The sequence below is a fragment of the Podarcis tiliguerta genome (assembly GCF_965153285.1).
Source record: "Podarcis tiliguerta genome assembly, chromosome: 12".
Taxonomy (NCBI): domain Eukaryota; kingdom Metazoa; phylum Chordata; class Lepidosauria; order Squamata; family Lacertidae; genus Podarcis; species Podarcis tiliguerta.
In genome coordinates this window covers 47,016,655-47,032,926 of record NC_139545.1, presented here as the reverse complement: position 1 = coordinate 47,032,926, position 16,272 = coordinate 47,016,655, and the positions used below count along the sequence as shown (strand labels likewise).

Sequence of the window (16,272 nt, the reverse complement as noted above, 5' to 3'; positions counted from 1 at the left end):
TAAAGATAGCTTAAGGGTAAAGGGACCCCTGACCATTAGGTCCAGTCGTGGCCGACTCTGGGGTTGCGACGCTCATCTCGCTTTATTGGCCAAGGGAGCCGGCGTACGGCTTCCGGGTCATGTGGCCAGCATGACTAAGCCACTTCTGGCAAACCAGAGCAGCACACGGAAACACCGTTTTACCTTCCCGCCAGAGCGGTACCTATTTATCTACTTGCACTTTGACGCGCTTTCGAACTGCTAGGTTGGCAGGAGCAGAGACCAAGCAACGGGAGCTCACCCCGTCACGGGGATTCGAACTGCCGACCTTGTGATCGGCAAGACCTAAACTCTGTGGTTTAACCCACAGCGCCACCCGCATCCCTTAAAGATAGCTTACACAGACATAAAAGCCATGCACCCTGTTCTTTGACTAAATTGTTTCGAAGCTATTTTTTAATTGCTGTAACTCACCCTGGGACCTGCTGGCGAAGGGTGGGTACAGAAACAACAAATTAATATGGCTCGTAGCAAATTAAAGCCAAGTCCAAGAACAAAAGTTTCTCCTCCCATGCACCTTCTGCCCACTCTCTTCAGCTTGAAGGTTGTCATTTGCTAAGTAAAAAAGCTGATGGGTATCTTATTCAACAACACAACCCAAACTATCAGATGGTCACCTGTTTGCTCCTAAGTGAGGGAATATCAGATTATCTGGGACTATTAAGCACCTCTCTACCCAATCAGTTGGCCACAGGGCCTGTGCCAGTCCCCTGCTGAAGCCCCACACGAGCCTTTGGCTTCCAGCCAGATCTTGCAAGAGATCCATGAGATCCCACTGCAATCCAGAAGCTGTGACTGTAGCCACTTCTCTGCCAATGGGTGGGAGAGAGAGGCATGGAGGTGCCAGATAAGTAAGTAGTAGTGGTGGTGGAGGTGGCAGCTTCTAGTGACATCTTGCAAGAGCCCCCGCAAAATCTTGTGCAGCTCTCTTGAGATCTACCTGGAAGCCACTGCTGCTCCAGCAGTGCAGACGGGCACTGCCCCTTGGATTCCACCGCCCGCGGTGGCTGCCTCAGTCCACCACACAGATGGGACAACTGGTCAGCCAGAAGCCTATTGATAGTAAGAGAGCGACAGCTGCTTCTTAAAAACGATGACCAGAAATATTGGGGCAGCAGAGAGGAAAGGTGTCCACTGGCCTCACCCTAAATCAGGCACCCCCCAAACTCAGTCCTCCTGTTGTTTTGGGACTACAATTCCCATCATCCCTGAGCACTGGTCCTGTTAGCTAGGGATGATGGAAGTTGTAGTCCCAAAACATCTGGAGGGCCAAGTTTGGGGGTGCCTGCCCTAAATGCTACCTGGGCTTTGCCCAGACCAGGGTTGCTCAAAAGCTTTGGTCCCCAGATGCTGTTGGACTACAACTCCCATCATCCACCCTTGCTATCCGGACCAGTGGTCAAGGATGATGAGAGTTGTAGTCCAACAGCATCTGGGGGTCCCAAGGTTGAGAAAGGCTAGAGACGTTGCTCCCGCTCCCCACCCCTCCTTTTAATGGCGCAGCGCCTCCTCACAGCCGCCAGGGAGCGCCCGCCCGTGCCCGAAATATCCCCCCTCCCACCTGCGGCAGTGGAACGGGGGGGGGAGGGTGGAGATGCCAAAAGGCAGAAGGAGTTATTCTAGAAACTTCCGGAAAGTAATAAACCCCGGCGGAAGTGAGAGCTGAGACTTCCTCCTCTCGCGTTCTCTTCCTTCCCTTTCTCTCCAGGTTTACGGTCACAGAGAAACGAAATGATAGAGAGATGACCGAATCTCTCAGATGGGGAATTTCCGGGTCCACGTTACGGTAAGTCAAGAGCTGCGTTAATAGAAATGAATGAGGAAATTTTAAGATTCGACCATAACCGTGAGTGAGCGACAACGTATTCACCCGGAAAGACGGCAGCAAAGAGAAGATTTATTTATTTATTTTATGTATTATTTAAACCCAGTTTTTATTTTGGTGTGCACAATTTTTTTTTTAAAGGTTGAGCAGAGTGGCTTACGACAACCGTCCAGCGATACTTCGAACCTTTTGCAGGCAGGTATTATAACTATCATTATTATTATTTAATATCATCATTTATTCCATATGTATGATTAAGTTGAGATTCCTGGATTTCAAGAGGTTGAACTAGATGACCCTCGGGGTCCCATCGTAATCTACAATTCTATGATTCTATGATTATTTTGTTATAAATTATTATTGTTGTTGTTGTTGTTATTACCTACCTTTCGCCCTAAAGGCCCCAGGGCGGGTATACATACACACATGCACCTCTATCTCTGAAAATAATAAAATGTCATAAGCCGGGGGGGGAAAACTAAAACAATTTTAAATGTGTAAAAGCACATTTTTACATGAAATATTTACATGAAATTAAATGAGAGATTAGAACACTGGTGAATTCCTGGTGGCCTTTGTTTGGGAGGGGGAGGGGTACGCTGCTCCCCAATCATACATTATATCAAAATTATTTCCGCCAGGCGGGCTGAGTTAGGACGAATGAGGAGGAAATCGAGAACCTTTCGAAACCTTGGAAGTTCCGCTATAACGTGTCACTCTTCCATTTCCTACATCTAGGGAGGCGCGCTGGTCTGGGGAGGGAGGGAGGAAACAAAACAAAAAACCCCCCACCAACGGCTCTTCCGACGCTTTCAGCGTGTGACGCACTTCCTGTTTGCGGCCCTGAGAGGAGGAGAGGCATCGTCTCCACCGTCACGGCTGCCGCTGCTTTATCAGAAAGCGGGAAGGGACGAGACGGGAGCTGAGCGCTGCAGTCGCCGGCCTTGAAGGAGACGAAGAGCTCGGAGGTGAGGGGAGCGCTGAGGGCGCGGGGAGCCGTGAGGGAAGGAAGGTGGCGGGTATCGGGGGGGGGGGGAAGGAAGGGGGTTGTTCTGAGGGGCGGCGGGGGGGGGGGTTGGTATCTCCACCGCGGGGTTGGCGCCAGGGGCGCGCGGACTCCCCCCTCCCCTCATACCCTCCTCCGCCTCGCGCTCTCTCCTGATTGGCTGAGGCCCGCTGCAGGGGGTGGGGGGAGGATGGTTATCTCTAGGCTCGTGGTGGGCTTCGCCTTGGCTTCCGATTCTCCCCCCCTCCCCCACCACGAACACCCCCCCCCCAAACACAGACTAGATTCTCTGGGCATTTGTGCCTCCTTCGCCCTCAAAGGTCGCAGTGGCCTAGGCGCCTCTTTCTTCTTCTTCCTTTGTCTGGTCTACCTCTTCTCCAGCCCCACCCCCACCGATCCGCTTCTAACCCCCCCCCCACCGTCCTGGGGTTGCCACCCCCGGGAAACTCCATGGGGTGTGTGTGGAAGTGGGTAGCCCCCCCCCATAGCGCCTTCCGTGAAACGAATCAAAACAAAGCGCAGAAAAGGGGGGCGTCGTGGAGTGGGGGCGCCCCATAGGAACGCGTGGCGTGTCTTGTCTGGGTTTCGGAGCGATTCCAGTCGTCCGAGGGCTTCAAGCTTTAGCGTAGGCCCAACTTCTAAAAACGTTTATTTTTCCCGTCCGAAACAAACGCTTAAAAAATCAAAGTAGATCATATTTGTTGTACATGCAAAGAGGGGGCGATAAGATTTTCATTGGCTACATGCAGCCTATTTCAGCTGCGGTCCACGAAAGCTTATCGTGCGATAAGTGAAGGCACCGTAACGCTTTTAATTTTATTTTTCCGTTTGCATTTTTGCTGTGTAGTAGGCTAACATGGCTTGTTCTCTGGAATGGTATTGCTGTTAGCGATTTGTTTTCTGTGGCAATTGCCTGTTTTGTCTCTTTTTTAAAAAAATTCTTGGTTTTTACACAATGCTTTGCAATTACAAGAAGCCTGCCTGCTTTTTTGTAGATTGTTTTTAACGTCTCTGTGCAAATGTTATCACTATTTAAAAATAAATACATTGAATCCTTGGTTTCTTTCGAAATTGCTCAGTGAACAAACTGAGCTGAGGTCAGAAGCTGCCATTTGAAAACTATTAGGAGGAATAGGCTAATGGTGCTTTGCATGTTTACTAGGATGCGACTCCTGTTGAATATGGTTGGCATTGCAGTCTAGAAGATGTAGAAAGAATAGTCATTAACTGGCAGCTGTTAAATTGCTTTCGGGGGAGGGAAACTTTTGAAAGTTGGAATCTTAAGATTTAAAAGTTAAGTAGATGAATATTTTGTATATCTGTTAAAGCATAACTAATAATACTTTTAAATAAAAATATCATTTCTAAAATAAAATAAAAAGAGTATTAGTGTAACTTTTAAAGGACAGTAAATCTCAAGCAAACAGTCCCTTGGTTGGTTACTTGATTCAACTTTGGAAGTTGTGTAGAGATTAGATATGCAAATACCGTATTTTTCGCTCTATAAGACGCACCAGACCACAAGACGCACCTAGTTTTTGGAGGAGGAAAACAAGAAAAAAAAATATTTTGAATCTCAGAAGCCAGAACAGCAAGAGGGATCGCTGCGCATTGAAAGCAGCAATCCCTCTTGTGTTCTGGCTTCTGGGATAGCTGCACAGCCTGCATTCGCTCCATAAGACGCACACACATTTCCCCTTACTTTTTAGGAGGGGAAAAGTGAGTCTTATAGAGCAAAAAATACGGTATATGGCTACCTTGGATTTTGTAAAACTAGTGCTGGGTCCAATATTTCATATTTGGCCCAGCTTTTTGTCAGGAGTGGGTTAACAAAATACCCAAATTATTATCACATATTAAATTGTTGATTTTGTTCAGCCTTGTGTAAGCTGCCCTAAGTAAGCCTTATTTGAAGAGCAAGGGATAATAAATTACTGAAATATGTGTTACTTGCTTCAAGTGGGTGGCTTAGCAGCAATACTAGACTGGAGGCCATTTATGTGGTACCTCTGTTGGGCATCTGGGATTTTCCGTGTTTCTCTAGAAATTTCCAGACGCATAATGAAGGAGATTAAGTAGCTAGGGGAAGGATAGTAAAGTGATGATACATTCTAACAGTACAATTTTATTTATTCTTTACAAAGCATACATTTTATTACTCATTAAATACATTTTGTTGCACAGTTATATGTGAACCACCCTGAGATCTACAGGTGAAGGGGCAGTATACAAATTTAATTAATGTTAATAACACATTAGATTTAAAAATGGAAATTCATTTTTTTTCTTCACTGTGTGAAGAAAAGACCTTTAATCTTAAAGGTCCAAGTAGGAGGAAGACACACTATATTTGTCCTAGAGTTCATTTGTATTCCACAGCAATATTATCTTAAAGCTAAATTTGAGAATTTAAAAATGATGGTTAAATGTACATACCATGGTTGAATTTCCATTGGCAGATTATGATGGCTGGACTTTAGTAATTGTTTTAGGATTAACTAAAAGTCAAATGCTACATTAGTTTGCATTATTTTCTGTATTTCAATTTTTTTCTTCACTAAGCTAAAGCTTACTCACCTTTTAGTCTATATTTCTGAATAATTTGGTCCTGGGAGTGAACTTAAGAAGCTGTTTAGTGCAAAATCAGGCCATTGGTCCATAACCATCTGTTTCCATTTTACTGTTCTCACATTGGTTGTCCTATGCCTTTTCAAATATTGCTTCTTTGGTCCTTTTTAAATGAGGGTTAAACCACAGAGCCTAGGGCTTGCCAATCAGATGGTCGGTGGTTTGAATCCCCATGACAGGGTGAGCTCCCGTTGCTTGGTGCCTGCTCCTGCCAACCTAGCAGTTTGAAAGCACGTCAAAGTGCAAGTAGATAAATAGGTACCGCTCCGGCGGGAAGGTAAACGGCGTTTCCGCGTGCTGCTCTGGTTCGCCAGAAGCAGCTTAGTCATGCTGGCCACATGGCTGGCTCCCTCAGCCAGTAAAGCGAGATGAGCACCGCAACCCCAGAGTCGGTCACGACTGGACCTAATGGTCAGGGATCCCTTTACCTTACTGAACCATTTATTTGCAAAGCATATGGTTAAGCAGACATCACTATACTTGCTAGTCAAACCAGACTGAACAAGAAGAGAGAAGTTGGCCTTGTAATAGGATCATTTGCATCCTTAAGTATTTAGGACAAGAATCATTCAGGAGATAATTAGAAGGCTAAAGCTCAAAGGTCAAGATTAGAAAAAAGGTTGGGTGGAGCATCAGCAGGACATAGGAGTATTCTTAGGGTTTTCAAAAATTCCCAGTAGAGTGCCAGTCTCACCTTTATGCAAGGATTTCAGCATCAGGCTTATCCGATGTAGTGTGCGAAAAGGCTGTTCTGGGAGACCTTCCCTTGTAATGAGGAAAATTACACAGGAGGCTGCGATGAGACCAAGAGCAAGTACCCTGTTGCCCAGCAACTATTGTCTCAACACACAATCAGTAGAAAGGCTGTTAGCCAAAGAACTCTTTATATTTCAGTTTATCCAGTAAAGTTATATAGTCATTCAGACAGAAACAGAGTTGTGGCCATCTTAACTGTACTCATTCCAGTACTGTACCTGAGTTCAAAATACACTAGACTCTCAAAAACATTTATGACTCTGGTAAAAACCTCGATTAACATAGTGTAAGCACTACCTTTTAAGTGGAGCTTTAATTGCTTTTCATATTAAGGCCTAGATTATTTTTGAAACCTGGAAATTGTGGAGCAGGAATATAACTTCTTATTTTTTATTGCAAGCCCTCCTGTACAAAAGAATCACTTTCACCACCCCTCTTTAGCAGAGTATTTGCCATACAATTTGGATTGTTGGCAGTTTGCTAGTTTTTAAAATTAAGTTAATTCAAAGTAATTTATTATAAACTGGAATAGCTAGAAGACCACTTGATCAAAAACTCAATAGAGCCATTATATATTATGAATTTTAGAAACATCTATGCTGCTTCCCCCCACCCCCCAAAAAAGCAGAACTATATCTTCATAAGAAGAAAAAGCTTTTAAGTTGAATTCCTGATTAAGGCTTCTTCACCTTTCTGATGTCTACTTCATTACAATTTCTGCTCCCTCCCCCATCACATGCCACTTCATGTTTAACACACTTTCTTCAAGGATGGCATCTTTGTAAATTAAGCAAGACATATTTAAGCAAAACATCAAAAATATACCTTGCATTATGCTCTACCAGATACTATATTAGTACACCTATGAGGAAGATGCAGGACAGTTTTAACTAGTGCTGGAAACTTGCTTGGTACAGGTGTCTTAATCAGGCATGGCTCTTAACATGCAGTCATTAATGTTATGGTCCCCAGTTTATATTTATGTGCTGCTGTGAGGTGCAGAATTTTTATTTTATATTTACTTGTGAAACTTTTGTTGCAAACCATTTAGGCATCTTGAAGTATGTAGTTGCTTGTAAGTCATTAAAATATAACATGCTTCAGGTTGCTTGCAAAGTCATTGTGATTGGGAATTATCTCTGTTCTGCAGATGCCTTAAAAGGTTAACTGAAGTGTCTGTTTCCAATATGTAATTCTGTAATATCAGAAGATTGTTTACTGAAGAGTTTAGATGCAAGATGAATTCAGTTGACACATTTGCATTAATAAGTACAAAATAATTTGTAAGGTTGTTTCATTTGATGCTCATTAAAAGGGCTTCCATGTTGATTAGTTTGTGGAGACATGGTCTATTAATAGTTGAACAGTGTTGATAAAAATAGGATAGCCTTTAATGTCTTTTTTGTAGTACTGGATATTTTTGTTTTATAAACTCTTAAACATAGAAATAAAAAAGTTCAAACTGAAAATTTATTCAGCCTGACATCATTCTTGCTCTCATTTCTGGTGTGATGATGGTAAGTCACCCAACAACTACAAGTTTCTATTCCAGGCATAGGCAAACTCGGCCCTCCAGATGCTTTGGGGATACAACTCCCATCATCCCTAGCTAACAGGACCAGTGGTCAGGGATGATGGGAGTGGTAGTCCCAAAACGTCTGGAGGGCCGAGTTTGCCTATGCCTATTCTGTTCACTACAAAATGCTGGTACAATGGTACCTCTACTTATGAACGCGATCCGTTTCAGGGTGCCGTTCACACCCCAAAAAGTCCATACGTAGAGCGCCGCTACTGTGCGTGCCTGAAGTTCGCACAGTACGCAGATCGCTTCTGTGTGCGCGGCGAACCCGGAAGTAAACATAACCTGAAAAGCCACAACATGAAGCAAATGTAACATGAGGTATGACTGCATCTGCCATTTATAATCCACTGTGGGTGATTGATATCACCTTATCTGAATTGCCCTTGTTTGCCTTCAGAAAACAGTTTTGTTTACTTGCCAAAATCTTTCTAACCCATCCTCTATTGGTTGATCTCAGGACAGGATAGATCAGTTAAAACAATCCCTAAATACTGACATACCACCCAAGATTCACAGCTGGAAGTCAAAGAAGCAAACTGCAGCAGACCAATGGCGATTCTCAAAACATTAAAACATTATAATTGTACTCTGTGCAAAATGTTAAATGCAGAACACCAGAAGCCAGCATAAGCAGTCTGTATACCAATCCGCCCTCAACACAGCCAGTTTCTAACTTTGTGCTGAAATATAGCTAGTGTTAGCATCAGCAAGGTGCTCCACAACAAGGGGGACCACAGAAAAAAAGGCTGTCTTTTGCATTTCTACCTAATAGGCCTGTGCAATATATCAATATACTGTTTAAAAAGGATATTTAGAGAAAATTGTGATAACCATTTTTTTAAAAAGGACCTGGCAATTTATTGTGAATCAAGCATGGTGTTGGAAAAGATGGGGGGAACCTATGCTTTGTTATGTGCAGCCCTTGCTAACTCCGCCTAAGCTCCTCCCTGCCTCCTGAATATCCAAAAGTGTGACACTGAATTGGCTTTTTTTCTTGTTTAGTAATGTAGTTAATTTTTAAGGGAGCATTCTCTCACTTTACCTCTGATATCTCTGCTGCTGATTACTTCTACAGCATTTATTTTAGAGAAAATGTGCTAACTTAAACATTATTGGTATAGTACTATAATGTAACAGTTGTAACAATATGCTAAAGATAAAAGAACATTTTTTTCAGTTTTATAGTTAGACCCATAAGTAGTAGAAGTTGCCATGGCATTATCATGTTCACCTCTACATGGCTCCTGCCTTATTTCAGATATTGTGATAAATCGAAATATTGCAATGTGTAGCTGGTGATATATCATGATTTTAAAAATCACATATCGCCCAGCCCAACTACCTAATACACAGTTCCCTGAGGCAGGACACAGAGAAGTTCCTCACACCACATCTTACTTCTGGATTTAATGACTAAATAATATTATTTAATGGTTGGAATTAATACACTTTAATTAGGGGTACAAAAAGAGGTGCTTGCCACTAACTCCTGCTGTTCCATTTTTATCCAAATGAACGTAGAAAGTTCTTCCAAGTCTCCTGCAATTGCTAGGTGCTGAAGGAGATGCACAGTCTTCTATCACTTGCACAGTAGTGAAGAAGGGAAGAAAGAGCAGCATAATGTGCCTTGCTGTTTCTAATTTTATTGAAACATTTGTAAAAATGGGAGAAGACTGCTTTCTTCTCAGACCTTCTTCTCACTGTTAAATGCTGTTTTGCTGGAAAGGCCACTGTTCTCAGTTGGGCCTTTCTGCATATCCAGTTCTTTGCTCCATATGTAGCCTCAGTTCTGGATGATGAAGTTAATCTATAACAATCATGTGTTTTTATTGAGGTTCCTGAACTTTCTTTTCAAGACCCCTTGAATTATTCGAAGCACATAGCATTTGAAATAATTTACCTGGATTTCCAATAAGGCATGTGGCTAGTGCAGTATTGTGTCGCTTTGTTGGGCCATAAACTTCAACATGCCATCTTGCCATCAACTGTCATCTATCAGCAGTCATTCATTTGGCTGCTGGAGAGAGAGGAGGAAAGTAGGGTCTACTCCATTTGCTTGCCTGAGAAACTGGTTCTATTTGGTTCCTATCTCTGAATTGTTTATATTCAATTTGTTTATAAAAACATTGTAACTTTTAAGAGCTGACACATGAGTTTGCTGTTTTGCTTCTTGCCTCCATGCTGTTTTCCTTTTGTTCCAAGGTTTTTAGATTAGAAGGCTGTAGGCAGGGACTGTCTAGTTAATCTCACTATTTAAACCAATCTGAGAGTCTTTTTCAGCTGACTAGCATGGTAACAATGTCTTAAACAAATTCCTCCCTTTTCTCCCTCAAGGCCATTGGCAAGTAGAGGGTTTAGAACAGTGTTTCCCATGCCTGGGTCTCTAGTTGTTTCTGGACTATGATTCCCATCATCCCTGACCACTGGTCCTGCTGGCTAGGGATGATGGGAGTTGTAGTCAAAAAAACAGCTGGAAATCCCAGTTTGGGAAACACTGCTTTAGAAGAAAGACAGTTTTACCCTGCTATTACTAAAGCTGTACTCTTTAAAAAAAAGCATAAGAACTGTATTCTGCAGCTCTGCTGATGGAATGCGGCATTGTCAAGTTTTCGCTCCTTCTGTGCCTCTTCTGTGTACTTTTTGGGAGCCCTTGGAATAGTATAGTAGAGGGGGAAATCAGTAAAAATAGGATTGTATCCCAAGCATTGCCGGCGGAGTTCTGCTGATGCAGCAGCAGTTCTGTTTCCTTTCCTCACCCTGCCCCCTCCCCTGGGGCATCCGTCCAATCTTCTCTGGAGGGTTCCCCAACCCTTTGGAGCTGAGTTTGAAGGTGCAGAGAAGAGGATAAGAAAATCCCATACTGCTAGGCACGTTTCTTGTACTAGTGGAATGAGAACATTGGATGCTGCCCAGAACCTGCCTGTGAAAGCTTCTCCTTGATCATTGTCTCTTCTGTGAACAGAAGAACTCCTTTGGCTACAAACCAAAATCTTGTATATAGATGTGTGTTTCATGATGGGTGTCTTGGTAAAATTCCCTTGGATGTACCATCAGTTCTCCCCCGCCCCCCAATGTGTAATGTTTTGTACTTTCATGAAATGGTTGTGTAAGATTGGAGACATGTCAGTGTAAAGATACTGCATGATATTTAAGTTCTATCATGCAGCTGTCTTGACTATTGCATTCTTTGCATAAATCCTATGGCCACTGCTGCTGCATACCAGCGCCCTCCTTTCTGTTCCATTTCCCTTAGTTTAATTGGCCTCTGTGATTCTCTTGATTTATAATTACATCCCACTAGGTGACAACCTGAGACTAAAGTGTTAAGACTGAATGAATGGAGTTGTTGTCCGGCACCCTTTATCTTCACTCTTTCCAAATAGTGGTGGTGGATGGCTTTTCAAAATGCTGACAGATATAAATTCTAATGAAGCAATTAGCATGAATTTTCTTGATGGCACAGAATTAGCATGTTTACTCCTTAATAGAATTCTAGTTTTGCTTATCCATAAGCAGCCTCGAACAAATTTTGTGAAGTGCCACGAACTATTGATAGAATTGTTGGCTTTTTAAAAGTATGAAATGTCGGAGGTACCACATTTTGGAATTCATGAAATTCAAAGTTACCAATTTGATAGCTTCCCCTTGCCGAAAACTATATTGTTAACTTATAATTCATGAAAATTGTGACCAGTTGTTTGCCCTGCTGTGTAACAAGCTAGTCCCTGAATAAGTTGACTTATATTTTTCTGGGTTTTGCTTCCTTGATGGATTTTTCTGAAGATACATTTTCCAGTATTGCCTGCACTGATACTAGTTTATGTAACAAATGCACATACTGGCTGGTACCAACTTTTGTTAGCATTGTACTATAACTGTACTTAATCTTAAAATATAATTAGAGTGACTTTTGGAATTTGTTTCATGAATACCAGTAAAGCATGTAAGGTGGAGGAGCTTTACACATTGTTTAAATGTCTTTATACATATATTTATTCATTTTGTATTCACACGTCAAGTTTGCAAGTGTAAATATCTGCTTATATTTTTTTTTGCTACAACTCTGATTAGCTTGTTCAGTAGTGATATGCTTTGCCCACAATGTGTGGTGGGGCACTGAAATCTGCTTTCAGTTTTCCTTTTGCATTATAGTTGGGCTTGTAAGATTATGACTTGCCAGAGCAAAACACATTAACCATTAGTCATATGAAGCCTATACTCTTAATCTAATGAGGGCTAGAAATTAATCATTAAGTTATTTGTAGAGCCATAGTCAAAGGAAATCCTTGTTCTATTTACTGCATAATGGTGAGGATATAATTTTCAGCACATTTTGCTGACGCATACTGAAAGGATATCCCTTATCAGGCTGATAAATGCTGAAATGGATTTTCTTTTGCTTGCTGTTCATTCCTTTCCCCCCTGCATTGCCATTCTGTTCTTACTTGTAATTTGTAATCTTACATTTCTTATGGTTAGCTTTTCCGGTATATTCTGTACAGGTATTGGTTTAAAATGGAAATACTTTCCAAAAACCACTTGATACTTGATATTCAAAAACTTACTGGCTCCTTTCTAATCCAGGCTTCGACCTGAGTTTGGTATTGAAACAGGCTTGGTTTCCCTGGTGGATAACGTATGCCAGGAACAAGTATGCAGTTCTTTTGGTCCTTTTGGACTCACCTACAGCATTTGATACCATTAACTATGGTATGCTTCAGCTGTCTGACATTGGTGGTAAGGCCCAGGGTATCCAGTTCCCTATATCTCTTGAATCCATTCTGTCATTGCTTTCTTCCCCAGGTGAGGCCATCAACATTTTGGCCCATCGAGCGCATTTTGAATTTTAGAAAGTGCTGTGGGTGCCAGTCAGAAAATGGCTGCTTTGGGAGGCATGGCTTTGGCCCAGCCCACTTCTGTGCCTCCCCTGCAACATTACTTTCCATCGAGGGCATTAGGCACTTGGGTTAATAAAGTTTCTCCATGTGCCATTAGGAAATGGTGCAATGGAAACTTTTCTGATGGATATGGATGAAAGGGGCCCTTCTGTTTTTCTCCTAGAGCTCTCTGTGACAGAAGGGTGAAGGGTTCATTGAAAAAGGGTTTGGAAGAAACTCTGGTAGATACAGGAGAAATGAATGCATGCATGTCCAGTTCATCTATTGGTTAAACTGAAACCTATGATTAAAGCAGATTTGTTTCTATCATGCAGCTTGTCTTTTCAACCAAAATTTCCAGTGTTAATATTTGTTAAAACCTTGTTTTCTCCCCCAAGGACTATTGTTATCAAAGCAATATAAAACATGGTGGATTATTATGAAGTTCTAGGAGTGCACAGACATGCCTCACAAGAAGACATTAAAAAAGCGTAAGTACCAATCTTTAAAACTGTAGATAAGCTGCAAATATGTTTTGAATTTCTTTGAATGTAATGTCTCCTCCACATTTTGAGTGGGTAACATGGTTTCATACATCAAGTTATTGTGTTCATTGCTTGTGATCACTGGAATTATTTACTGTATCAGATGATGTTCTGTACCAGACAACTGTCTTGAGAATCGTTAAGTCATGAGAAGAATTCTTGAATGTGCTCTTCCAGCAATTTTTGGGCTATATCCAAGCCTAGTTTGCTCTCGGACTCAATGCATCCCCCCCCCCCCCCCACTTACATCCTGAATTCAGAAGATTTTGCTTTTAGCTAACACAATTCTCATTTTGTCAAGACTGGGAATTTGTGGGTAACATTGGCTATGGTTACTTTAAACAAGCCAACTTCATAAAGGATGATTTGAAGTTGACTTACTTTGATACTAACATTATTTAATCACAATTCCTAGGTGAGAAGCTTTTGCTTTGTCCTCCCTCAACTTAAAGGGAAGGAACAGGTGTATGTGAACTGGGGAAGAGGCTAGGCTCCTTCATATAGCATTAAATCATGATTTTGCTTTCAATCCAATACAGCCTTTCAATTCAATACAGGCTCCTGAGCGCCTTGGGAGTTGGAACGTTCTGGCTCCTGAACGATCGAAAACTGGAAATGAGTGTTCCAGTTTTCGAACTTTTTTGGGAAGCCGAACATATTGTTCACTATTGTTTCCAGTGTGCCTCCGCAATGGGGAACCAATCAGAAGCCGCACCTTGGTTTCTGAACTTTTCGGAAGTCGAACGGACTTCTGGAACTGATTCCGTTTGGCTTCCGAGGTACATCTGTACAGCCTTTATACTATGTAGGACACTGTTCCTATTTGCTTGTTCTTATGACTGTCCTACGTATGTTGTTGCAGTGTTTCCGAGTTAAAACAGGCCTGCATTTCCTAGAAGCAATCTGCCTATTTTAGCAAAAAATGACTGTCCAAATTTTCAAAAACATATCTTAATGAGATACTTTGATCAGTTTGGTTTGCTATTAGGGGTAAAATTATAAATAGCATTCACTTCCTTATTCCTTCAGATGAACTTTTTCTAAGAGCTTTGGAGGATCTTGAGAATGCTGCTGGCTGCTTCTTTTTTCTCTATTTAGTATTACGAGCCGTTTGCTAAGATAACTGAATTGACAACTATTAATAGTATTTGCCAGAATCATGTACTATAGTTTGGAGGGCAGGAGCCTATTATTGTTTTTCAATTTGAATATCATAGCAATCTATGGTTAGTGACAATTGGGAAATGGAGAGGGTTACTAAAAGGTTATTAAAAGTATCTTAAATCTTGCAAACCTTAAAGCTTATCAACTTAGGCTGTATTATATTATGTTACTGTATCACTGCCTTCAAATAATTCATATTGGGAAGTTACATACCATTTTATTAAAAGCTCCTGTAATCAGTAAGCATCTTTGAGTCCAGTGCTGCAGTAGGAGAGGGGAATTCCCTCTGTGTTTGTGTGCTACATTGGATTACACCCACTGCATTTAAAGTATGTGTTTGCTGACTACTTTAACACATTAAAGGTTTACCTGGTGCCTTCTTTACACACCTTTATGCACCAGTCAAAACGTTCCTCTTTAACCAGGCCTTTGATTGTTTGGCATCCTATGCCCTTTTAAAATTTGGGGGGGGGGGAGTTACTGGGTTGTTTTTGTTTTTATTTTGATTATGTATTTGTGCTTTTATATTCTGATTTTATCCTGCGAACCTCCTTGAGACCTGCGAGTACTGTATACAACTACTAATATAACTTAGCCAATTGAATTAATCAATTTTCCCTCTCATTTTGTATGTGTTGTCCATCTTGAATAAAATCAGCTTACACAACTTCCCCTTTTATTTCAGGTACCGCAAACTGGCATTAAAGTGGCACCCTGACAAGAATCCAGATAACAAAGAAGAGGCTGAAAGGCAATTTAAGCAAGTAGCTGAGGCTTATGAAGTTCTGTCCGATGGTGAGTATTAGATAAATTTAAAACATGTTTTTTATCTTCCAAATCTGACTGCAAATTTGGCTGAAGCCTTAATTTTGCAGTTTGGGAAGTTAAACTTATTTTTAGAATTGATTGCCATCAAAATAACTCTGTGGTGGAATTTTACAGCTTACCTTCCCAGTTGGGATGAGACCATACTACTTGCCAAAGCAAAAGCTGCTGCTAATCTGAGCTAGCAGTGAAACATGTTACACAACTTTTATTTCTTGCCAAAGAACTGGCTGTGGCTGTCTGTGCTGTTTGTTGCAGAGGAGGTTTTTTTTTTACAAGGAATGCTCTCAACTACTTTTTTTTTTAAAGAAGGGACAAACAAGGGTTTGTGTTCTGTGTGCTCTTATCTGTTAGTATATTGAGTGGGATTATATTATTAACTATAGAACAAAGCTTATATTGGACATAAGTTGGTCACACTATTTAACAAAAGCAAACACCAAGGCTTAGCATTCATTCTGTATCACGGATAAAACTGCTTTGTTCTCTGCAAAATATGTTTTATATTTAGGGAAACGTCTGGACCCAATAACTGGATCCTCTCATAGTGTAGCATACTAGCTCTTCATTTGCGAGATTAATAAGCCATCAAGTTTATTAGCAATAATAAGATTATTGCACTCTCTCCCCACAGAGGAGTACTGCAAGTTTTTAATGGGTTTTTAAAGTCTACTTTTTTTGAATTGCTTTGTTAAATTGACCTTTTTTAATGCTTCAGGTTTCAAATAATTAAACTGTTTTGAAACCATTTTAATATTACTAGTTTTTTTGGATTTTATGCTTTTTATTTTTAAATAATTGACATGTCTGGGGTTTTTTGAGCTTTTCTATCATGATGAATTTTCTTACATGGTCATGTTTAAAAAGGACAGCCTATTAATGCTGCTGTTGATTCCAGTAGTGTTTGGTTTGAGAGATTCATCAAAGTTATATCAAACAGATTTTTTTTATTTGAAAATTTCCTGATATTTCTAGATTGTATTTTTCTGCAACACATGTTTTTAAGTCATATGGTTAATTTATAG

At 41.1% G+C, this 16,272-nt stretch overlaps 1 protein-coding gene and 1 long non-coding RNA gene across 5 annotated transcripts in view; one reads left to right on the top strand and one right to left on the bottom strand.

Annotated features, from left to right (window-relative positions):
* The window catches only part of LOC310661107, a 50,949-nt gene extending 43,133 nt beyond the window's left edge, over positions 1–7,816 (bottom strand). The window contains exon 1 of the long non-coding RNA XR_014503717.1: positions 6,193–7,816. This is a non-coding gene — a long non-coding RNA (uncharacterized lncRNA). The remainder of the gene's footprint in view (positions 1–6,192) is intronic.
* DNAJB6 (DnaJ heat shock protein family (Hsp40) member B6) overlaps positions 2,623–16,272 on the top strand; it is a 61,682-nt gene continuing 48,032 nt past the window's right edge. Inside the window, exons 1-3 of one of the 4 annotated variants that reach the window (XM_083406736.1) lie at positions 2,623–2,832; positions 13,112–13,204; positions 15,108–15,217. In XM_083406736.1, coding sequence (XP_083262862.1) covers positions 13,140–13,204; positions 15,108–15,217 — 175 coding nt within the window. In that variant the 5' untranslated portion in view covers positions 2,623–2,832; positions 13,112–13,139. The remainder of the gene's footprint in view (positions 2,833–13,111; positions 13,205–15,107; positions 15,218–16,272) is intronic. The other 3 variants (XR_014503681.1, XM_083406734.1, XM_083406735.1) reach the window with 3 other exon arrangements.